Source organism: Esox lucius, chromosome 4 (genome assembly GCF_011004845.1).
Source record: "Esox lucius isolate fEsoLuc1 chromosome 4, fEsoLuc1.pri, whole genome shotgun sequence".
In the NCBI taxonomy this organism is placed as follows: domain Eukaryota; kingdom Metazoa; phylum Chordata; class Actinopteri; order Esociformes; family Esocidae; genus Esox; species Esox lucius.
The window spans coordinates 21,163,152-21,189,422 of record NC_047572.1 but is presented as its reverse complement, the minus strand read 5'-3'; the positions used below and the strand labels follow the sequence as shown (position 1 = coordinate 21,189,422).

The following is a 26,271-nucleotide window of genomic DNA, read 5'->3' as shown; positions in this document are numbered from 1 at the left end:
CTTTCAAACAGGCATCTACCAATCCCTTATACACAGACATCTACCAATCCCTTTTACACAGACATCTAATGAGTCCTTTCAAACAGGCATCTACCAATCCCTTATACACAGACATCTAATGAGTCTTTTCAAACAGGCATCTACCAATCCCTTATACACAGACATCTAATGAGTCCTTTCAAACAGGCATCTACCAATCCCTTTTACACAGACATCTACCAATCCCTTATACACAGACATCTACCAATCCCTTATACACAGACATCTACCAATCCCTTATACACAGACATCTACCAATCCCTTAAACACAGACATCTAATGAGTCCTTTCAAACAGACATCTACCAATCCCTTATACACAGACATCTAATGAGTCCTTTCAAACAGGCATCTACCAATCCCTTTTACACAGACATCTACCAATCCCTTTTACACAGACATCTACCAATCCCTTTTACACAGACATCTACCAATCCCTTATACACAGACATCTACCAATCCCTTATACACAGACATCTACCAATCCCTTATACACAGACATCTACCAATCCCTTATACACAGACATCTAATGAGTCCTTTCAAACAGGCATCTACCAATCCCTTATACACAGACATCTAATGAGTCCTTTCAAACAGGCATCTACCAATCCCTTTTACACAGACATCTACCAATCCCTTTTACACAGACATCTACCAATCCCTTTTAAACAGACATCTACCAATCCCTTATACACAGACATCTAATGAGTCCTTTCAAACAGGCATCTACCAATCCCTTATACACAGACATCTAATGAGTCCTTTCAAACAGGCATCTACCAATCCCTTATACACAGACATCTACCAATCCCTTTTACACAGACATCTACCAATCCCTTATACACAGACATCTACCAATCCCTTATACACAGACATCTACCAATCCCTTTTACACAGACATCTACCAATCCCTTTTACACAGACATCTACCAATCCCTTATACACAGACATCTAATGAGTCCTTTCAAACAGGCATCTACCAATCCCTTATACACAGACATCTAATGAGTCCTTTCAAACAGGCATCTACCAATCCCTTATACAGACATCTACCAATCCCTTATACACAGACATCTACCAATCCCTTATACACAGACATCTACCAATCCCTTATACACAGACATCTACCAATCCCTTATACACAGACATCTAATGAGTCCTTTCAAACAGGCATCTACCAATCCCTTATACACAGACATCTACCAATCCCTTATACACAGACATCTACCAATCCCTTTTACACAGACATCTACCAATCCCTTATACACAGACATCTACCAATCCCTTTTACACAGACATCTACCAATCCCTTTTACACAGACATCTACCAATCCCTTATACACAGACATCTAATGAGTCCTTTCAAACAGGCATCTACCAATCCCTTATACACAGACATCTAATGAGTCCTTTCAAACAGGCATCTACCAATCCCTTATACACAGACATCTACCAATCCCTTATACACAGACATCTACCAATCCCTTATACACAGACATCTACCAATCCCTTATACACAGACATCTACCAATCCCTTATACACAGACATCTAATGAGTCCTTTCAGTCATCTACCAATCCCTTATACACAGACATCTACCAATCCCTTATACACAGACATCTAATGAGTCCTTTCAGTCATCTACCAATCCCTTATACACAGACATCTAATGAGTCCTTTCAGTCATCTACCAATCCCTTATACACAGACATCTAATGAGTCCTTTCAGTCATCTACCAATCCCTTATACACCAACATCAACTTATCCCTCACACACAAATATACACTGAGCATGTACACATTAACTAAGCCTTCATATACAGATATCTACTGAGCCCTTATACACCAACATCAAGGAATCCCCCACACACAGATATCTACACAGCATTTATACACAGACATTAACCAAGCAGTGAGACAAATGTTGTTGTTTAGGCTCTGTATTCCAGCATTGGATTTAAAATGAAATAATGACTCAGTTATTAAAGTGCATACTGACAGCTTTAATTTGAGTGTATTTGCATCAATAAACCTTGTACCGTGTAGGAATCACAGTTCTTCCATTTTGGGGGAACAAACATAATTGGAAATTGGAACAATCTTAAATAATGTCATAATATTTAGTACTTGGTTGCAAAACGTTTACATTTAATGCCTGAAAACTGTGACCTATATATTTCACAACACGTTGCTTGTCTTCCCTAGTGACACTCTGCCAGGCTTGTATTACAGTTATCCTCGTGTTTGCCTTCAGTCTTCTCTTCAGCAAGTGAAACAAATCCTAGTTGGATTCCGGTCAGGTGACTGAGTTGGTTGGGGCCTGCTGGTTTCCTGTTCTACCTCATCATTAATTGCGCCCACCTGACATCCCAGGTCTAAATAAATAGAAGGTTGCAATGAAAAAATTGAGTGGAATTGGCATCAAGGTCCAGATCTGAATACCACTTATCAGTATGTTTGGGGTCATTGTCCAACTGCAAGATGAAGGGCCATCCAGTGAGTTCTGAGGAATTTCATTGGATCTGAGTGGATAAGATGTTGTACACTTCAGAATGTATTCGGCTGCTGGTGTCAGCTGTCAAATCCCATATACAGACAAGTGAGACAGCTCCAGTCTGGTAACATACTGAATGTAGTTGACCAACAGTTTTGTCCTTGAACCAAATACCATTTTGGATAAATGAAAATGTACTCAGAAAACGACTCTGATTCCGAACTGAATACTTCTAAACAGGCATCAACTGGGCCATGAAGAGGACAGACAGCCTTTCAAAGTCCGAACCAGGCAGCACTCGGAAATAGGATCATATTATTTGGGATTTATCTGTGAGGGTTGGAATGCATTTGACTCCCAGACTGCTGCTGCCTCCGCAGTACGGCTCACCATTCAGCGGGTTCCTGCAGTACAGACCGTGTGAGACTAAAAACACAGTCATGTTTTAACTGCAGTACAGACCGTGTGAGACTAAAAACACGGTCATGTTTTAACTGCAGTACAGACCTTGCGAGACTAAAAACACAGTCATGTTTTAACAGCAGTACAGACCATGTGAGACTAAAAACACGGTCATGTTTTAACTGCAGTACAGACCGTGTGAGACTAAAAACACAGTCATGTTTTAACTGCAGTACAGACCGTGTGAGACTAAAAACACAGTCATGTTTTAACTGCAGTACAGACCGTGTGAGACTAAAAACACGGTCATGTTTTAACTGCAGTACAGACCTTGCGAGACTAAAAACACAGTCATGTTTTAACAGCAGTACAGACCATGTGAGACTAAAAACACGGTCATGTTTTAACTGCAGTACAGACCGTGTGAGACTAAAAACACAGTCATGTTTTAACTGCAGTACAGACCGTGTGAGACTAAAAACACAGTCATGTTTTAACTGCAGTACAGACCGTGTGAGACTAAAAACACGGTCATGTTTTAACTGCAGTACAGACTGTGTAAGAGTAAAAACACAGTCATGTTTTAACAGCAGTACAGACCATGTGAGACTAAAAACAAGGTAATGTTTTAACTGCAGTACAGACTGTGTGAGACTAAAAACATGGTCATGTTTTAACTGCAGTACAGACCATGTGAGACTAAAAACACAGTCATATTTTAACAGCAGTACAGACCATGTGAGACTAAAAACAAGGTAATGTTTTAACTGCAGTACAGACCATGTGAGACTAAAAACAAGGTAATGTTTTAACTGCAGTGCAGACTGCGTGAGGCTAAAAACACAGTCATGTTTTAACTGCAGTTGTCACGGTTGTGGTTGGACACAGGCGCAGAGTCGAAATGATGGGAATAATCCATGTTTAACCAAAAGGAAAGACAAAAACAAAACAAGCGCCGCAACCAGTGACGTAGGGTATCCAGTGGAAAGACAAAACCACAATGAACCACACCGGGTGTGGCCACACACAGAACATAAATAGGGTCCCCAGTTGGAGGCAACGATCAACAACTGCCTCCAATTGGGGAGACCAAAAGGATCGGAGGTGGCTAGAGGTACCACCTTCCGTCCTGTCCTGACTATGGCCCTAGCCCAGTGCAGAGATGGCTAGGGGCATAGTCAGGACGTGACAGCAGCATAGACCATGTGAGACTAAAAACACGGTCATGTTTTAACTGCAGTACAGACCATGTGAGACTAAAAACACGGTCATGTTTTAACTGCAGTACAGACCATGTGAGACTAAAAACAAGGTCATGTTTTAACTGCAGTACAGACCATGTGAGACTAAAAACACGGTCATGTTTTAACTGCAGTACAGACCATGTGAGACTAAAAACAAGGTCATGTTTTAACTGCAGTACAGACCGGGTGAGACTAAAAACAGGGCCATGTTTAACTGCAGTACAGACTGTGTAAGAGTAAAAACAAGGTCATGTTTTAACTGCAGTACAGACCGGGTGAGACTAAAAACAGGGCCATGTTTAACTGCAGTACAGACTGCGTAAGAGTAAAAACAAGGTCATGTTTTAACTGCAGTACAGACCATGTGAGACTAAAAACAGGGCCATGTTTAACTGCAGTACAGACTGTGTAAGAGTAAAAACAAGGTCATGTTTTAACAGTACAGACCGTGTGAGACTAAAAACAAGGTCGTGTTTTAACTGCAGTACAGACCGTGTGCCAGAAACGTTCTATAACGACACTTCCTTCCCCTGTCAGTCTGCCACACATCAGGAAACTGGCACAGCTGTACCTCTGCACACCTTAGGCATCTAGCCAGGCACTATGAAACTCCTTATCATAGTTCACATTCATACAGCACTGTTCACTTATTGTAGACACACATTTACCCAAGAAATGTAATCATCTGACTATAATAGATTTTTATTGTGTTAGAGGTTTCTTACAGATCGTCATCCAGTAGACCAGGACAATTAGAATGATTACTACAAGGAGAGTAGTGAACTTGTTGTTAGTGAACTAGTTGTTAGGCTATATTACACACTGTGTTGGTCGTACTGTCTGATCTGTTCAGTCTTTGTAGTTAGGGTGCAGCCAACAATTGCGTAAGACGCATACATCTACAGTAGCCTATCATAATGTCAATGGCTACTTTTCAGGTCACTTTCATTTCACATTTCCAACCTTGTGGCCATACTGGAGCTTAACAAGCACCCACTACCTAGAGTAAATAAGCCAACACCTGCTCTGAGGAGGGGTAGCCAGGTGTTATTTGTGTGTTAGTAAGTGTGCATAAGAAAGACAGATGAGGGAGTGAGAGACATGGATGCAGCGAGAGATTGCATGTGGTGTGTTTCAGCAGCGTAGCCGGGCTCTAGAACCATAGTTCAACTCCACCCCAAACAACGTCACAAGCGCCACAGCATAACTCAGCCTGAACCATTATACAGTATATATTTATCGCTGTACCAAGCCCTCCTGCCCTCGCTTGCTCCACAAGGTGAACCTTGTGAGTTGACTATGAATGTTTTCAGTTATCTTATCAGGGCATTATTATAAATCAATCCAAGGATAAGACTGTTGAAACCATGGGCACTGAGGAAAATCGGCACACTGCACATTGCACTTCAAATAACTTGTAAAGGAATGCAAATCCTTCTGTATTTATTCAGGGATATTTGTAAGTAGAGCGCATCAGATTTAAAAGTGCAGAGTGATGCATTTAGAGAATGTATTGGGTATTGGATTTATCTCTCACAAGTTAAATAGAGCTCATTAAGGAGCTTCAAACATGGTAAAAATGAAAGCATGAACTCTTGTAAATCATCTAATTTGTGTACTGGGAAAGAGTGAAAAATGACATACAGCATCTACAGTTCGGAATTACCTTGCTTCCATACTATGCTGTGATATTATTATACAGATATATAGATTCATTATTTTTTTTGTTCCAACTGGATTGGTCTTTACCATAACCCCAACTGACTTGTGACAGATCGTCACAGGGCAAAGCCTAGTAACTGTGTAATCGTGCTTAAAAGAGATGGACAGAGGTTATTTTCCCTCTTCATCCATTTAGTATTCCTCCAGGGCAATAGGTGGTCAGGGGTCAGCCAGCACGTTCCTACAGCCGAGTGAGAAAAGCTTCTGTCAGCATCTCTTGCGCTCGCTCACTCTCTTTCTCTCTCTCTCTCTCTCTCTCTCTTTCAATCCCCCCTTGTTCCTATCTGTCTTTCTCACTTCTTCCCTTGCTTTCTCTCTCCCCCCCCCCTCTCTCTCTCTCTCTCTCTCTTTATTTCGTCTCAAGGACAACTGCCATTGGAGGAAAGTTAGTTCCACATGAGTGGCTGGTTCCAGCATTCCAGGAGTGTCGCTCCATATCTAAGAGTCAGCTGCTCAACAGAGGGCAAATGGGTAGAGGGGAGACTGACCTCCAGGCACCATTTACATTCGGACACAGCACGACATCATGGAGGGAAGCATGCTGCGTGGCTGTACCATGCTTCAAGGAGACCGGGAATGGATGTAAATGCTGGCTGCTCTCTAAACCTCCTTGAAACAGATCCAGGATCAGCATTACCTCCCATGGGGGCCACTGGCAGATACGGAGGGAGGTTGGGGGTTGCCACTTACAGTCGTTATAGGAAGTTCCCTAGCCCCTACCCCAGCCACTTGAGACTGGCAGAAGTAACAATCGATGGCCACTATAGCACGGATACTGGTGGTAACACTGTAATCTCACATCTAATTATATGGCAAGGTCATTTCAAGGCCTCTTACACAGTGGTACAGAGATACATCCCCATAGGATCAATATACTGTACATTCTTAGGCGTTTAGAACACAGAAACACTGTAAAACGGGAGTACAGGGAAGTAACTCTGGTATAAACGCACACATCACTGGTATATTGTGAAATAAGAATGGAGATGTGGGAGGAAGGGCTTCACTGGACCACACCAACACACTCTGTTCTCCTGATAGTTAGACACCTATGGCCCCAGTGAATTTGTCAGAGACGTCACATCGATTTCAATCAATACTCTCCCACTGGTTTGGACTCAACATCATCGTGAAACATTCAACAACTCCTGGCTCGCAGTAGTTTTCTTATTAAATGCCCTTTCTGTCCAGGACTCTAGGTCACAGCGTTACTTCCCGGGATATTTGGACAGTTGGATCAGAGGAATTCAAAACACGAGCTCTCCGTTCTCACTGAGTGAACAGAGGGGCCACGCCTCCCAAAGCTCCAGTTCCATTCAGTCTCCACGCCACAGCCAGCCTTTTGTTTTCTAAACACTGTGTGAAGGTTAAATCCGGAATTGCTTGTTTAACATACACACAAGGATGATATGGAGAAAAACAAAAGTCCCTCCTTCCACTGTTAACCCTTTCCAGTTGTGGCAGGCTGGGTCCCTGGGCTGAGTGACGGTGAGGGGACTTCCATGGGACCCAGGCAGCTGTGCTTGTGTTGGGTCAGTGTGCCGACCCTCTCTACAGGTTGGGCTCTTGGAGGAACCCTAGGACCTGACCCTGGTAGTGTGGACGGCCCTTTTCCTAGAAGGGACACCGCACGCTTGGCATGTGCTAGAGCTCTCCGCTATTTATCTTTGCCATCATCTGGAAAGCACTCTGTTGTGTACAAAGTGTAAAGGCCCAACCTCCCACACACACCCGGACATTTGAGATACTTTATTTGACCCACTAATAACACACAAATAGCATTTATCCAAATAACTCAAAGGTCCCAGAACATATAAAAATGGTGACCACCAGTGTGGGTACCCCGGGCAGTTTCTACCCCTAAGCCGTTAGATTACTGAATGCCCAAATTCCATGTTATAGCCTTGCTCTGGTTAATGATTTTCTGCATTTGATATCCTTTGTTCTGCTTTGTGCATAGCCTGGTTATTATATTATGTCAATATTTTATTGTCAATGTATATTATAATTGTCATCATATTTTATTGTCATCCAGGATCGTCAACCTTGATGACCTGACTGATAATTGTTTGATTACTAAACATAACGTTAATGGAGCCACATTAAAGAATTAGAGCCTTTTTATGTGTAATAGACAGACAATCTGATATTCTGCACCATGAGGTGGTTCAAACTGACAGTTGGATGAAATGGCATGAAATTTGTCAATAAGGGTCACGGAGCAGTAGACAAGACAAAGAGTCTGTTGCAGAGAGAATTGAATCTTGAGAGCAAACAGAAAATATGCAAAATGATTCATTTATAATTCATACCAAACTGAAATTCTGTCGTTCTAAAATTAAAACAGATAACTGACATCTAGCCTGACAAGAATATTTGACTGTACTCAATATTTATTATAAAGCTAAATATATACTGTTGTGTTTCTTTATTATTAAAATGTAAACACCCTAAAAAATGTACTTCAGTCATTTTCTCAGCTGCTGTAGCTTTATTCACCTCAGTCGATTGGGGAACTAACATACTACAAACGTGTCATGCAGCAGAGAAGATCTGTGACATACCTACTAGTTTAAAACCAGAATGAACTACTCAAGTTTGATGTCAGGTCAAACAGCAGTTACCACATTCCTCATCTTGCACTTCTGAATGGCAAACAGTTTCCCAACTAGCTTGATGAGCAAAACCAGCCAGACAATCTTCTGTGGCCCAAAGTTTCCCAAACCAACAAACTGCATGATGTTCCTCTTGGAAAGCTTTTAGTCAAATTGTTGGTATTGAGCTAGTCTGCATGTTTTAATAAAATGCTCACAATATTTTTATCTGAACAGATTGTTGTGTTTCTCATATATAAAGACAAAATGGGGGCAACTTAGGGCAAGATGCGGCTCTAGGACTGCGGGTTGAAAATCCCTGAGATACGGCCTGTAACTAAGCATTTCACTTGTTGTATATTGGGCATGTCATGAAAACAGTTTTGATTTGAACACCATGGCACATTGTCGTCCTGTGATCCAAGCCTGAAATAGATGTGTGTTTGTGAAAAAGATCCCACTGCACTCTCAGGCATGGTGGAAATACAACTCTCAAAGGTGAACCTCAGGCCCCTTTTAATCAGTATCATTCCTGGCTCTGGAATATATTGCCTTGACCATCAGCCTTCACTCATAAGAGAGAGGGAAGTGGAAAGAGAGCGGGTTGAGAAAGTGAAAAGGGCAGAGCGGGTAAACGAGAGGAGCGGAGAGAGGGAGAGGGAGAAAAGGAGAGATGGGAGGGGGGAAAGAGAGATAGAGAGAAGAGTACTGGAGAGAGAGAGGATCCAGCTATAGAATCTAGAGGTTGGTGCAAGGTTAGAGATAAGAATAGATTTGGCCGCTGAATGATTTATTATCCCTGTGAGATCCAACATATTAGTCCAGAAGTCACACATGCACGCGCACGTGCAGGCACACACACAATTACAACACCAGCTCGACAAGCATGTTGCATGTTAACTGCTAAAACACGAAACACACACATAACAGGGAGACACACTGGAAAACTGGCCTAACAGGAACACTGCCGAAATTCCAGAGACCTGAGAACATCATGTTGTTGTTACCTGTAACATGGATGGGCGAAAATGTTACGTGGTTAAACCAGCAGCGTCTGCTGACACTGTGAGGGGAGTGATATTCAGACGCATGCGGGCTGTGGGGTTTATGAGGAACAGCCCCTTCAACCTCGTCTCACCATTGACTGCAAACACCAACAGTCCTGGCGATCCTATGCAGAACACCGTGTCCCTGCATCAGCTTACATGACTCGTGTCACAGCCAGCTTGGCAGGAAATGCTGTGACCCCGCCATCCTCTGCCATTTGACCTTGATTGTTATTGGGTACAGTGACTGCACCTGTCAGTCAAAGGCGCCACAGTGAGAATCAGTAGCAGTAATGTCAACCAGTCCAGATCCATAATGCTTTCAGGAACGTACTTCACAACAGTTCTCACACAAAGGACATTAGCAGTCTCCTTCCCTCATTACTGACAGCTCATACTGACAAGGCACAACTTCAACCTTTCAAACTTGCGTACCCCATATCTGGGGTACCTATGTTAATTAATTACATTTGGTGTGATATGAAAACGGTAGCGCCTATATGCGTAGACAGGGTGTCTGCTGAAATCTGAGAATCTTGTCTTTCCGACAGTGCCTTCCAGTTTTGGTTGTTACTTACTACCGTAGAAATCTACCAAATGTAATTACACATAACCTATTACATAATTAAATGGGGTTAATGTGGTTATAACTCTGAATTATTAAATGACTAGAGCAGTGTTTTTTTTTAGCATATCTTACAATGAATACACCCCCTCCCCAAAAAACAAAAACAGCTCCCAAAAACCCCACAAATTACATATTAATATATTTTGTAGGCTTTCCTTGGAGGGGAGAGGGGGATCTTAGCTGGCTAGCAGCCAGTAAAGTTAAATTGTGTTTGTAGGATAGCTACTGTGTGGCTTCCAAGGGAGATTTCATGCATTTAGATTGAAGGGGGTTAAAGCCAGCGGTGTAAAGGGTACAAAAAAAAACATGCACATGTATGTAACACCACCTTTACACCTGTCGGGACCTGGCATCAAATCATCCACATGTAAGACACATATCCAGCACATACCTATAACACACATGGGCTCATCCACTTCCAAACACAGTGTGCCTTCCTGTGTATACACAGGAACTCACGCCCCCACCCACCTACACTTTACTTGTCTTCCTGTTTTCGAGGTTGGCTGCTTCGTGTGTATTACTAATAACTGAAACATAACAGACTTCCAAAGAATGTCTGGTGGTTTTAGTTGTGATTCATACTTCAGCTTCTCCACCCCTCTGCCCTCACAGAATTCTCTCACACATCTCTCCCTAGGCTTCTCTATCTGCCTCTGTCTCTCCCTTTCTCTGAATGCTGTCCACGTCTGTGTCTCTCCCACTCTTTTCCTCTCTCTCTCTGTCTTGCTCTGTGTGCTGTCCGTATATCTGTCTCTTCTCCTCTCCCCGCTGTCCCTATCTTACTCTTCCATACCTCTTTCTCTGAGTGGTGAACATACACTCACCTAAAGGATTATTAGGTACACCCGTTCAATTTCTCATTAATGCAATTATCAAATCAACCAATCACATGGCAGTTGCTTCAATGCATTTAGGGGTGTGGTCCTGGTCAAGACAATCTCCTGAACTCCAAACTGAATGTCAGAATGGAAAAGAAAGGTGATTCAAGCAATTTTGAGCGTGGCATGGTTGTTGGTGCCAGACGGGCCGGTCTGAGTATTTCACAATCTGCTCAGTTACTGGGATTTTCACGCACAACCATTTCTAGGGTTTACAAAGAATGGTGTGAAAAGGGAAAAACATCCAGTATGTGGCAGTCCTGTGGGCGAAAATGCCTTGTTGATGCTAGAGGTCAGAGGAGAATGGGCCGACTGATTCAAGCTGATAGAAGAGCAACTTTGACTGAAATAACCACTTGTTACAACCGAGGTATGCAGCAAAGCATTTGTGAAGCCACAACACGCACAACCTTGAGGCGGATGGGCTACAACAGCAGAAGACCCCACCGGGTACCACTCATCTCCACTACAAATAGGAAAAAGAGGCTACAATTTGCACAAGCTCACCAAAATTGGACAGTTGAAGACTGGAAGAATGTTGCCTGGTCTGATGATTCTCGATTTCCGTTGAGACATTCAGATGGTAGAGTCAGAATTTGGCGTAAACAGAATGAGAACATGGATCCATCATGCCTTGTTACCACTGTGCAGGCTGGTGGTGGTGGTGTAATGGTGTGGGGGATGTTTTCTTGGCACACTTTAGGCCCCTTAGTGCCAATTGGGCATCGTTTAAATGCCACGGCCTACCTGAGCATTGTTTCTGACCATGTCCATCCCTTTATGACCACCATGTACCCATCCTCTGATGGCTGCTTCCAGCAGGATAATGCACCATGTCACAAAGCTTGAATAACTTCAAATTGGTTTCTTGAACATGACAATGAGTTCACTGTACTGAAATGGCCCCTACAGTCACCAGATCTCAACCCAATAGAGCATCTTTGGGATGTGGTGGAACGGGAGCTTCGTGCCCTGGATGTGCATCCCACAAATCTCCATCAACTGCAAGATGCTATCCTATCAATATGGGCCAACATTTCTAAAGAATGCTTTCAGCACCTTGTTGAATCAATGCCACATAGAATTAAGGCAGTTCTGAAGGCAAAAGGGGGTCAAACACAGTATTAGTGTGATGTTCCTAATAATCCTGTAGGTGAGTGTACATTCACTGTGGATTTACAACTGAGATACTAATGTACTGTATTAGTGTACTATACCTAGACCCAGAGAGGTTAGTATAGTTTCTAAAGCGGCAGAATGCAGCTCATCAGTTTGCAGTTAGGTGTGTTGATGGGGTAAACATAGTCCTGCTAGTCTCTGTGGGACAGATGGGTGGTTGCTGAGGGCCATAGCACAGGGAAAGAAACCGTGGGAAAACAGGTGGATTCTCAGGTCACAATTGACCTGTACTGCGCAGCTCCGCTTCATCTGCCTCTGGATCATTTCTGGGACAGTGGAAGGGTCGGCCATGATCTTACCTGCATGTCTCCATGCCCTGCAATCATGCGGGGCCTCAGTAGGGCGCTGGTGGCGGCAATATAATGTGCAATAGGAAGCAGTTGAACAAACCTAAAGCAGACACTGATGGGGGAGGTGCGCAGACACCACAACCACATAAAAGCCAGATCAGTATTCATGCCTTCGCAGGATTTTTGTTCTCCATCTGCTGTTATTGGCCGTTATTGGGGGACTGGTGTGTGGTGTTGTTCACCCACCTGAGGTTGTGGGTCTGTTATGGTGTGTAGGAATTTCAATTATTCAGCCAAATTAGAAGTTGAGCTCACAGTGTTGAGCTCACAAGTGGTTTTGTCGGTGTTAAGTACATTGTTCTTTGGCTGCAGCAGGCCATCAGCCGGTCAACCGCTCCACGGAACAGGGACGTTAGCGACCAACCTTTAGCGACCAACGTGGTCTCATCGGCAAACTTGAGTAGTAGAGTGAATTTTGGTGTTGGACAAAGCAACGGAACCCATTGTATTCACAATGCCTTTGCCGCTGAATGAGGAATCTTTTGCCAGGACCCCTTCAACAAATTCTGTCCTTATTGCAATCACATTTCTATGCTTAGATACCAAGATCTTTTCCCAACAACACTCTGAGTAAATGCAGTGAGGGACAGGTCATGCCATCAGAACTTTTACACAACTAAGTATGTAACTACTTTCAACCTTTAATCTTATTTTTCTTACAAAATGATAATACAAGTATGTAGCATGCATGTAACAACAACAGGTTACAGGATACTTGGCAGAAGATTTTGTACAATTGAAGTGTAACGCTAACATGGACATCAGTTCTCTTCGGTTATGACGATGAAGTAAGGGGGAAATGGTTTCCCATGGGCCTAGTGCTTGGCGTTGGTAGATATATTGATAGGCACATCTGGGAGCTTCATGTTCATGTTGCACCAAAATGAACCTACCTCTCAATATGTTGTAATTCCATTTTGCTTCTGGGCCTTTTTGAGGGGTCTAAGTTGTTTGGGGACTTGGGGGGAGTTCAAACAAGGAAGTGAACCACAACGAGTTCTAAAAAATTGTCTGAAGGGGACAGATGGGTGAACCTGAGTGTTTGGAGTGGTAGTCAGTCAGGGAGAGCTGTACTGACTGAGTCCCCGTAAGCAGAATGGATCCAAACCCAAATCTGGGTGACTGATGGAGCCTCTGAGGAGCACTCCTCTTTAAAAAAGGGAGGCTTTGAAAAATGCATCTGGTACCAAAACTTTACCTGCCTCCCACAGCACAAAATCCTGCTCAGTGTACCTCATAAAAGCTGCCGGATGTATTATTAAGCAGACAAGCTTCCAGCCGAGAGACTGAGGTCATCACATCGATAGCTATGGCAGACAACAAACTCTGCTCAAAATACAGGAGCAGTAAAACAGCAGAAAATCTCAAAGCTTTAAGCGATGACTCCACCCAAACTCAGTTGTTATGCTAATTAGACATTAGACCTTACTCTGCCTCAAGTGCTGTTAAAGGATACATAGGAAAAACACCAGCGAGTAGCTAATAGTAAACTACTCTCCTCCTCTCTGACTTTGATCCTTAGGGGTCACTCTTATCTCAAGGATATAATCTGTGACAAATTCTGTGGAAAATATTTCTTTATCTGGCCAAACAAGATACACCTTCTCCCACCATGTCAGTGGTTGGCTTTTTTCCAGAGTGCACCCGTAAGCAAATAAACAGATCACACTGACAACCACTGCCATGAAGGGCGTGCAAGAGTCAAATGGGTTACAGAAAGCAAGGGGACGAGGCAAAACAGCACAAGTTTAAACATTAACTCTCATCTTCCCGGGTAACACATTTGCAATGAAATTGTCTCTTGACTGAAAACCTACAATGGTGATAATGTCAGGCCTGCCATGTGCATTGGGGGCTTATACTATAGCTACATTAATTACACTGGCCCTCAGGAACATTTCAAACGAAATGTATTCTGGTTTCATGACAGAAGAGACTCTCAGTGTGGGATTATACTGGTTGTCAGCTGGACAGGACAGGCACACAGGAACACAAGCCACCAGCCAACCAGCCAGCCAGCCAGTCACCCAAACAGCCAAGCAGGAGAAACATCTGCACACTTGCTTATCCGATTAGTATCTACAGCTGGTTGAAAGACATTACAAAGGGGGTGGGTATGATAGGTTAGTTAAACATTGTTATTTTATTTCATGCTCATTGCAGCAGGGGTTTAGCTGATGAACCCCACACACAAATAAATCTATTTCACAGCTGAGTCCTGTGTTGAGCAACAAAACAAAAGAAACACCAACCACCATGGTGTGCCCTTTTAACCCCTAGCAAGTCATTCATCAGGGTAGGCGTGACCCAGTCAGAGCAGTGAGTCTCTATGTACAGTAACATCCTTAAGCCAGAGACAGGAGGGAAGTGGCCGTGGAGCCTGAGATTGGGAGGCTGGGGAAGATGAGTCTGTGTTGTTGGTTGATTCCTCTGTGGAGGGGACATGTGACCTGGCAGGCAGTGATGGAGGTGTAAAGTGGCCAGTCAGCCCTCCATTGATGAGCTCCGGAGGGCAGCCGCTTCATCCTCCAGGGATTTGGTGCTCAGAACTGATGAGCATTTCCCAGCTCCTGCTCTCACAGAGGACAGAATAGAGTAGGGACCCTAGAGAGGGTGGATATCACCTTAATCAGAACTGCTTAAAACCTTCCCAGTTCCTCTGAACCAAGTACCAGCCACACTACTGCACAAAAACATCCCCAGTTCAACTGAGTACTACTAGTTTGGGTCAGCATTAGTTCAAGTCATTATGTGTTCAATAACATTGAAGAACATAAGGGAATAACTTATTTATTAGAGGGTGTAATTCAATATTGATCCAATAGGAATCTGGGACCGTCACTAGCCATAGCCTAATAAAGTTGTAAGACCAGCATTAAAATAAGGTACTGTACAAACAAAGGACTGTACAATAAGGGACAATGCAGTATGAAATACACTACCTTTCAAAAGTTTGAGGTCACTAGAAGGTTTTCGAAAGAAAAGCATGTTTTTTTTGGTAAATTTGTTGTCCATAACATCAGATTGATTATAAATAGAGTGTAGACATTGTTAATGTTATAAATTACTATTGTAGCAAGAAACGTCTGATTTTTTATGGAATATCTACATAGGTGTTTGTTAATCCAGGTTTATAATTTTGAAGGGCTAATTGATCATTTGAAAACCTTTCTGCAATGATATTAGTACAACAGAAAACAGTGCTGATTAAAGCAACAACATTTTTTTTTATACTTTACAGATACTCAACTACTCTTCTTCACTAGCTGAGTATCTGGAGCATCAGCAGTTGTGGGTTTGATTACAGGCTCAAAAATGGCCAGAAACAAATAACTTTCTTCTGAATCTTATTATACTATTTTTGTTATGAGAAATGAAAGCTATTCCATGAGTTACCTCTTTTCCTTAAATTGACAGCTGTTAGTTGTTGATTCATCAGTGACATCATGGCTAAAATACTCAGTTCCCAATATTGATGGGAAATTGAGCAACAGAGTAAAATTACACAACTAATTTGTGGTGTTTTTTAACGTAGTTAGAGTGGGATATTTTTGTGGGTAACAAAGTTAGTACAATGTATCACAAACCAGTTTAGGCTAATAGTACAGTACATATATAGTACAATCTGCTATGTAAAAGGAAGGCCCCAAAAGTTAAAACCAATCAAATGTTCTCATGAATACTCATACAAATGTTCATAAAGGGTGAGTAGTATGTATGTAAATGCTACACTTTGATTATAGTGAAAATGGGACACATGCATTTCCAAAGCTTTTTTTTTTTTTTGCTAATTGTGTTCTTTTCAGAATGCTCAGCCTAGTATAGTATTCTACAGTATACAGTATAAGACAGGGCTACCACTGAAACTCTCATGGACATGAGTTTAGAGGACATTGGAGGATGGACAATACCCTTCAGCTAGTCGGCCTTGATTGCCGACGATCATTATGTAATGAAATACAGCTCTTAATGGAGACTTTGCTGTGTGACTGGGACTCCTCTATTGCATTCCCTCTCATAGATTGACAAGAGACAGGGACATCCTAGCGGACTGTGAGCTCTGGTGCCTAATCTGCACTGAGAAAAGGGAGGGAGGATGGGGGAGGTAGTGACAGACTTGCCCACGCAACACTGTAATCTGCACAAACCTCCCAGTCCAGAGAGGATGGTCGGTGCACACAGAACAGCCAGGTCAATTTTAAAATGCAGTTTCAATGATTTTTCTGCTTGTTATTTACTAACTGTTCTTGCCCTCTCATGATATGAGACAGTAATATAAATCCTGTGTAGCTCAGTTTGGTAGAGCATTGTGTTTTTTTTCGATGCGATTCCCACAGAATGAAAATGTATGCTCCCTGAATTGTGTATCGTTTCGGATTAGAGCATCTGCTAAATGAAATAAATGTATTGTAAATTAACAAGACCAGGGGTTACCATCGAGGGTGTGTGTGTGTGTGTATTACCGTTATAAAAAAGAATGTGTTGATGCAATCCTAAGCACCATTAATGTCTTCTCCATGCGTGGGGGCCATATAACATGAAGACTGACGAGCTGCATAGCACGCAGTTGTTTCTTCATGGTAATCTCTCCAGGAGGATGGGAGGAGGAAAAACAACCCAACGCTCCGCCTAGTGGTGACAGATGGCAGTGATCTGTTAGGTTTAAAGGTTGCCAGACAGTAACACTAACCTTAATTCACCAGCAGCACACTAGGCCAGGGAGCTAAAGGATTCAGAGTTGCATCCAGAATTAACTTGGTGGATCTTCTTCAGTTGGTTTGCACAGAAACACACTTGTTTAGTCATAGTTGTTGGGACCTTTTTGGGACGAAAATGGATTCTCATGCAAAAGACCTATTTAAGCTAACCCTAACCCTAAACATAACCCCTAAACTCTAAACCTAACTTCTTAACCCTATTTCTTAATACCTAACCATAACCCTAATCCAACTTCCAAACCTCAGTATAACTCTAACTTTAACCCCAAAGTATTACTTTAGTAATAAGGCACAAGGGGGTGTGCTACATGGCCTATATGGTTAAGAGGCATGATGGATTGTTGCGTGACTAGACAACATATGACAGTGGCATATTGGCGCTATAATACGCTATAAACATGTTACCAACTTAGCGCTATAATACACTATAAACATGTTACCAACTTATTTCGAGCAGACATAACAAAGGGTTATGTGAGGTCATTTCCATCGTATCGGCAATGTTCCAAAATCCATACTTGCATCCTTTTTGCTAAAAGAATTCCAAGTTTGCTCTACTGACAACACCAAAATAGCATACTGTATAGTAGGGGACAATGCAGAGTGCTTAAAAAGTGTTAAATTCAATTAATACTTCGGTATATCATTACCTCACGACCAAGCCGACTTGGCAACGTTCCTTTTCACCGCGAATATCTTCTCGTTTTGTAGTTGCTAGCTAACTAGGCTTTTATTAATTACGTTGACGTTACACTTGAAAAAAGTCGCTAAATGCTAACTTGAACAACAATAAATAAATTGACTGACGTTAGCTTGTTAACATTATAGCTACAGCCATCAAGACAATAATAGCTACAGCCATCAAGACAATACAAAAATATATAATCGGTCAATGCTTCAAACTGTCCAGCATCAAATAGGCTGGTTTTGTTTCATATAATGATCATTATGTGTAAAAACTATTGTTTGAATTCTTATCACTGAAAGGCATTTCATCATTTTTATTTCTTTCATAAAAATAGAAATATTATGAGACTGATGATTTTCAAAATGTGTAGCTGTGTTGTTGTAATATATTACTGCTTTCAGCCAATCACCTTTCAGAATTCAACCCACCCCTGTTTAATATGCTTTTGCTTCTCACAAGTATAGTAAAACAAACGCAATACACCCATGTTGGCTTTCTATCCTTTTTGAGGCCAGAACAATGATTATCTATTTTCCCTAATCCTAACCTCAACAGAATAACACGATTACCTAAACTTAAGACAAACCTACTTCTTAACACTAAACCTAACCCAACTTTAATGTTATGTTTTACCTTGAAACGTAACCCTAAGCAGGAAATTATCCTTCTGTGGACTGGCAAAAGCCTATTGTTGATTAACTTGTCATATTTACTATAGTTGTGGGGACTTCTTGTTCACACATGTAGAGTAAAACCAGGAACTCTGGTTTTACACACACACACAACCCCTCCACCTTAGGAAACGCTAACAAGCCAAGCAAGGTAATGTTTGGGTTATATATAATCATGGAGATATTTGCCTGGAAGGCAGTCAAGATTTCCAAGTATCTCTTAAATGCTTTTTGCTGCTAAGCAGTAATGACCATGCCTTGTATTTGGGTTCTGTAACAAGTGTATAGTGTAAGAACATACTGATTGTTGGGTTTACACCATACAGCATGGCTTGCTGGAAAAATAACCAAGATTCACATGACATCCGTTGTTATCAAGATCGGCCCTCAGAACTAGACTGTTTTGGGTGTAGTGATCCACCATGTTTCCAGTTTACACTGACAACACGGTTTACTGCAGGCTGGCAACATGGTTCACTGTGGCCAGCGTGTTTACATGGCAAACATATTACAGAGGACTCACAACAATAACACCCAGTGATCTGTGTGTGTGTCTGCGTGTGTGTGCGTCTAACAAGAGAGCAGGCCAGCAGCATCCAGAGAACCTGTCCCACCAAGTGCCTCATAATTCCAGGATTAGGTCTGAAAATCCCCTCATCTGTATTGGGATTATAGTGCAAGTGAAACAGGTGTTTATGATGTAATTCTTCAAGTTTGTAAAGGAGATGTTTGAGCTCACCGGGGTCTCTCTGGTAGGGATACAGAGAGGGTGACGGTGTATACAAACAGGACGCGGGTGACCGCAAGTCATTCAGTAAGGGCCTTGGGCATTCCTGACCTCCCTGACCTTTTGGATGACCCCTCTCTAGGCTCCTGAGTGCTCGGTGTCCCATTCTCACAGTGCTGACTTATTAGGTTTTTATCACAGTAGCATTCACTATACGTCAGCTTTATTACTGACATGAACTTGAGGTTCATGGCAACCTTGACTGGGTGGCTGTCTAGGTCTGGGAGGCAGAGACAGGGCCAGCTGTCTCTGTGCTCATATTAAAGAAAGGGGGAAGGGAGGGGAGAAGCAAATAAAAGGTGGGAAACAGAAGGGTAGATACGGAGAGAAACAGGAGAGAAAAAGAGGGGTTTCCTTTTCCCTGACCATATACACGTCTAAGACCCAGACAGGGACTCTACTAGATGAAGGCATTGCATGATAACATGGTCCACTACGACCACATTCCCTCATCATACTGCTTCTGTAACCAGTGCGTGTGCGCTATTGATGAATTAGACGCCTCCCGAAATCAGTTTCACCAGCTACACTCCGCCACCTCTTGTGCGTCGTCTGTTTTTCTAATCGACGTTGCCATAGCAGACTGAGGCAGTCAGGCAGACCTCGGTCTCCATGGCTTTGTTGGGTGCTTTGTCTGCTCTGTGTACATTTTAGCCCCACCATCTCAACTCCACTCCGGTGTCTGCCCTGGTCTTCCTCACAGGCTGTTTCACAATGCTGGGAGCCCATCAACACCAAGAAGCCGAATCACTGCATTCCCCCTCCCCTAGCTAACCACACACATAATTACACCTCGCTGATTAAACTGTGCTTCTTCATCGAACCCATGGTGTTTCAGAGTGCTCCGTGGAGGGTCATATAACAGATATTGGAGAGAGAGTGTATGGCCTGTGAAGATGGTTGAGCTGTTAATTGAATAACAGGGAGCTGAATGGAGACTTGAATCGTGTGTGCGTGTGTATATATGGAGGGGATTCTGTTGTATGGACATGAGATCTAAGCAGGTTTGTCTTTGGCCAGGCCTTTTTAAATGCTGATGTGTTGTTGACAGGAATCAACATTATTAGGGATTTAGTCAACTAGCCAGACTTCCAGCATATTGAAAACGGTTCAACTCTATGGCAGGGATATTCAAATCTGGCCCTCGAAGCCAGTTCCACTCCATTTCTTCATTGTAACCCTCTAATCAGACACCAGGTGGGTCCAATTAATGAGGTAGAGCCAAAAACCAGCAGGCTCCGGCCCTTGTAGGGTAAGATTTGAATACCCCTGCTCTAAAGTATGGTTCAAAATCCAACTCAAAAGTTCTATAGTATGTCTATTGCAACAGTCCTTCACACAAGTTGTGTTTAAAGGTTGCTAAAACAATATAAAGGGGGAATGTAACCGTGTGTATTGGGATGTGGTGGTTATGACACTGTAGTGAAATTGAAAAGCAGCCAGCAGTATAACTGTGAGTAGAGGGCAGCATATTATGTGAACACTATAGACAGAATTTTTATTGAATGCCCATAACCATACCCACTTCCCAAAGACATAGGACCATTTACTCTTTTTATGACTGCAGGGGCGGGAGAAAATCTGTAAAATATGGCAGTTTGAAGGAATTGTTGGATTGGGGTGAATCGAGCAGAGGAAGGTTAAACGACTTGGTGGCTGCATGAGGTGGTAGTGAAGGGGTGTTTCCTTTGACATTATTGACAACGTCTCCGACCAAGGTGTCACTTAGCCGAGATTGCAGCCGCCCAAATTCAAAGTGGTTTCCACAACAACGAAGCACGGACAACCTATAAGAGGATTTTTCCTCCTTGAGGTTTGAGTGCGGCACCCGTCCAATTGGCTGAGAAGAGGCTTGCTGCTGGCTATGTGTCAAAGGATACAAATATGTCCTAACAATCCCTTTATTTTATCTTCCACTTCACAGAGAAGTGCCCAGGCTTCCTATCACTATGATTCCTGTCTAAGGGAACATTGAAGACCAAAAAGACAAGGACAAAACATACTAACGACATCTCACTGTGGGGTGTTTTTACATGTGTTTAATGTTAAACATGATGGAAAAATGTGCAACATACAAACTTAACCTTTCCTTCCATAGCAAGAAACACTTCATTTTCACTGTAGCCGCAAGTACACGGTACTATACAACACCAGAGCATGAGTTGATTGACGGTTTAAAGTGTAAGCTCAAAATAGTAGTACCAAATTGATTAAAAACAAACATCTGATAGCCTGCCACTGTATCGGCTAAATTTAGAAATTTGGTTTAGCGGCTTTGAATTTGAACTGCATGTGTAATACATGACACTTATAGGGTGTCACTTAAGTGTTATAAAGTGTCTTATCAGGTTTCGAGGGGATGCCATAGTGTGTCCCGGGATGGCGAGGGGCTCCTCATTGATATCAAACATAAACAATCCCCCCCCACCCATGCCTTGAAGTGTACACACCCACTGAACTATATAGTGAGTCCTAAGTCCTGTACCCTTGTGATGACAGATCACATCACTGACATTCTAGTCCCAACTGTTTACAAGAGAGAGAGATGGGGGGGGCTCTATAGTGTGGCTTACATATAACCGCCTGCCTGCCTGGTTCACAACAGTCAGACTCTTCATATAATTGGGCTGGGAGTTCCCGGTCCCGTTTGTTGAAAAACAAGACAGACCCGAGCATCCTTCCACCACAGCCAAGTCACGTGCTGCCTTGTAGCCAGTTCGTGCCTTCATGTCAGAGGGTTCAAATAGAGAGAAACCAAAAATGTGGCATCTCGGTAGGAAAGTTAGAACGGAAGGGAAACATGCCCCTGAGACACAGCAGAGTCTATTAGCTCTGAACTGGAACACACAGTAAATGATCAACAGTCTCCTTCCAGTTAGAATCCTCACTGACCCCAACAGGTCTCTCAACTCTCAACCCCCTCAGGAGGTGTGGGGAAACCATTCACGGTATTCTGTCCCAATGTCACCATACACAAGGGCCAATGTAATTAACACCAAGGGAAAGGTCACTGCCCTAATGGGGAAAGTTGAGATCAGTGTGTAAACAACCCTTGACTACCCTTTGGTACCAAATTCAAGGCCAATTCAACGCATACAGTTGTTAAACATCAAAGCAATTCCTTTAAAGGGCCACATAAGTAAATTCACGGGTAAGCAGTCTATTTTGAAGCCGTATGGTAACAGTCGACCACGTGTTTCACCAGCACCATGCAGCTTGATGTAAAAGCATCACCTTGACAGGAAACAGGTCCGTTAGCAGGCTACATAACTTAATTCAAATGGATATATCTATTCTTCCGTTTCCAGGCAGTGAGTAGCAAAATAATGGATTGAACAACTGCAAATTTCAAGGGACTACATACAAATTGCATCTCTTATGTCACTGGTTACATCAGTCTTTAAGTCTTAAGAGGGTCTGGAAGAACAGCTGATGTTCTGAATTTACGGACGACCAAAGTAAATCCCCCGGATGACTAGGAAATCTGTTAAGCTTGAACACTGTGGCTTACTCTCTGTGACACACACAAACACAGTCAGTGGTTGAGGTTATCTTGGCGGCCTAGGGGTTAGGGGAGCCACTTCCTTGCCTGCTCCACCCAGCACCACCTTAGTCCCACACGGTCTTCGATACCCCAGTCATTGGCTTCAATTAGCCAGGGTAACATTTACATTCTAGTCCAGGGACTATGCCACTCGGCCCCAGATGCTTCCTCCTGGGCTTCCTTGTCACGGTGCCCCCCCCCCCCCTTAAAACAGACGATATGTCCAGCACGTACATCTGAAGTAACGGCTAGATAAACAGACATTGCTTCTGCCGAGCTGCTTCTTCACACTGCCTGCAGCTCACAGAAACAAAAGGGAAACCTTGTTTCAGCCGCGCTTAGAAAAAACCTTTGACTGCAAGGACTGTAAGGACTCAGACTAACTAGTATGTATACTACCTTACGTCATCAAGCGTAACAGTAGCTGTGATATGTGATGTACCACCCAAAGGACATAGGACTGCATTTCCCACAGTGGCCAGCAGGGGGAGGCCCAGGGATCCAATAGGGGATCCTATGTCGATCCTTTGCATGCTATTTATAGAACCACTGAATAAGAGAGAGTGTATTTTTAGACCAGCGTATGGTTCTGTCATGCTAAGACTAACTATAGCTGCAGGGAGACAACCCCATCCTTGGCTGATTCATTGGAAACCGCAGACCAGGAACACGACACACGTATGTTCACATTGAAGGACGGCACACATCGTGTTATAACGTCGTTTGGTAAAGTGCAACACTAAAAGCCCTGACATCCGTTTACACTTGACTACCCTCCATTATGGTGCTCTCAGAATAAGAGATCTGATATAATAGCTTTTTCAAATGGCCCACCATCTGCAGCCATTCCTTTAAAGACATTCCGAAACTGCACCAGATCCTCTTCTGAGCCAACACAGTAAAATGGAGGTGACTTCATGTAAAGCTGCATACCCAGCTCGAGTTTTGTATTATCCAGGGCACACAGTATTCTGCAGCAATCAGCATAACAATGACAATGCTGCACCAACAGAACAGAGCTGTTTCCTTTGAAGCCATTTTTGGCAATACTGAGTCATTTCATTCTTCATATCTCCTATCAGAAGAGCCGTTATAAAAGCCTGACCCAAGGCCCAGCTGGGTTAAATACATTAAATCAAAGAACACATTAAAAAAAATGATGAAATAGATATTTTGAAAGCAACCTCACAGAGCCAACATATTTTGTTTAGATCATACAGTATTATAAAGCAGCTAGTCAAATGGATGTGACAACACTGTTGAGAGTTTATGGTTTGCGACATCCACCAGGCATTAGAACCAATTACTCACTGAGGTAATAATGAAGATGCTAAAGCACACAAAGCTGTCTGTTGGCTAAGAACTGGTGTGCTACTCCCCCTAGTGGCCAGTTTGTGGCCCAATCAGCTCAGGCACAGCAGCAGTAAACACCATTTAGTCTCTAAGCAACGCACTCACAGCTGAGTGAATGAGAAGGTGCCACTTAGCAATGCAAGAACGGTTAAGCCATGACAACCAAACGGAGACATCTCTTCAGTAACAGACCTTTATGCTGCCATTTCATATCTGGAATCAAACGAGCTACGCTTCCATCCAGATGAACAGCAGCTCGATTCATTCATTTGATAATGAAGTCAAGCAGTTCATCTTGTATCCAACATTTTTCACCCTCAGAATCATGACACCACTTTGCCAGAGCGTCGGTTGCGTTGGCGACAACCTCTGTGGCAGGTTCACTGTGAGAGGGATACGTCAGCGGTTAGAGCACGTCAGGGTTTAGCACATATTTCCGTCCGTTTAACAGCAAGCAATCCAGACTTCGTAGCAGATGAGAGACAAGGGAGAGACGGATGAACTTTTAAGAGAAGGTGGTTGACAGCCCGCTTTCCTTCATCCCCAACGCCGTGCTGAGACAATGCTAGTCCCTCCAAAAAAAATAAAAGAATAATAAAAAATAAAATCTGCTAGTGACGGAGGCAACTTCACACTTCCGTGACTTTAACTGGAGCTGCAGTCGAGAGCTTCAGGTTCTCCATGTCACTCGTAGACTCCCACACCGGTCACCCATTATAATCACACACTCCCGCCCTCTCCCTCCTGTGGATGTAGTCTTTAGAGAGAGGCAGAATGTATCCTGTTGAGATAAGGTGCCTGGGCAGCAAAAGGTTGATCAGCTAGTGGCTAGTTGCCCCGGGCAACCCTAGTGGTAGGGGGAGGTGGCCATTGTTGTTGTGGGCATCGCTACCAGGTAATTGGAGGGTACATAGCCCCTCTGCCCCCGCACCTCCACCAGGCTCCAATCACGGCTGCCCTTTTTGTCGTGGGGTTCAATGACTTTGACCGGTTCCCCCGCCCTCAGAGAGACCTCATGATTGCTTCGGGCCATGAAATCATAGCCAGCAAACACCTGCAACGACATTGGTGGACAGAACAGACAGACCAAAACCAGGTGTTATTACTGAGCTGGTGTAACAGACTGATGCCTTAGCTTAGCAACATATCATGGCCAACTGCTGTATTTAGCATAGTAGGCTGGTCAATGCTATTATTAAACCAGCGAAACTCTGAACAACATTACACCAAATCCGTCCCTCATAATTTGTGTCTCTCCAGAGGTTTTCAAAGGGTCTAGGCCATTTCTCTCAAACAAATCATGTTTTCTGATAGTAAAAGGATCTCTTGGTTTTTCCTTTCAGAACGGAATTATAACTTACTGTATTCATGTTAGTTCATACTTCATGTTATCCTTATCAAAGAATAAAAAGCTTAGACATTTTCGTTGCAAGAGAATTGTCAAAAAGGCAGCAACAATCAATACAACATTACAAAATGAAAATTGCAATACCATTCAAAGCATGCAGTATAGGGTTGTGACTGAACTATCGTTGTTAAATAAGGGTCTTGAAGAAAAACCAGTTGTGAACTGCTGCTTTGATCCATTCAGTGTAGCTTAATGGCTCCTCCTTGTGGCCTGAGATGGTACTGGACTATTAGTTACCTCCCCTCTTGACGGATTTCGGACAGAAAGTAGAAACTCAAATGGACACAGACCACCTAAGCGTCATAGCTGGATTGGATATCAGCAGCCTATAAAGGTGATTGTAATTCCAGCAGAGCAGAAGGCTGGCTATATGAGCATGATAAATGTATCCTGAAGGTCAGGATGAGAATCCTTCAATTTTACAACCAGGAGAGCTGTAATTCAATACCGCAGCCACACACAGGCTCAGCCTAGATAAACGTGTGACTTCACACTTCCTAACACACGGGCGGGTGCGCATGTG

General features: G+C 43.0%; 1 protein-coding gene and 1 long non-coding RNA gene across 7 annotated transcripts in view; both read right to left on the bottom strand.

Moving 5' to 3' along the window:
• arhgef37 (Rho guanine nucleotide exchange factor (GEF) 37) overlaps positions 1-26,271 on the bottom strand; it is a 45,082-nt gene that overhangs the window by 6,023 nt on the left and 12,788 nt on the right. For 5 of the 6 annotated variants that reach the window (XM_010899002.5, XM_010898979.4, XM_020046085.3 and 2 more), the window contains exon 15: positions 21,468-25,394. The exons of the other annotated variant lie outside the window; for it this stretch is intronic. In XM_010899002.5, coding sequence (XP_010897304.2) covers positions 25,188-25,394 — 207 coding nt within the window. In that variant the 3' untranslated portion in view covers positions 21,468-25,187. Of the gene's footprint in view, positions 1-21,467; positions 25,395-26,271 lie in introns of those variants that run through there. 6 annotated transcript variants of the gene reach the window in all.
• On the bottom strand, positions 13,267-18,137 carry LOC109615732. The gene is made up of 3 exons (XR_002196712.2): positions 17,948-18,137; positions 17,043-17,208; positions 13,267-15,183 (listed from the first exon to the last, which is right to left on the bottom strand). It is a non-coding gene; the product is annotated as an uncharacterized LOC109615732 (long non-coding RNA).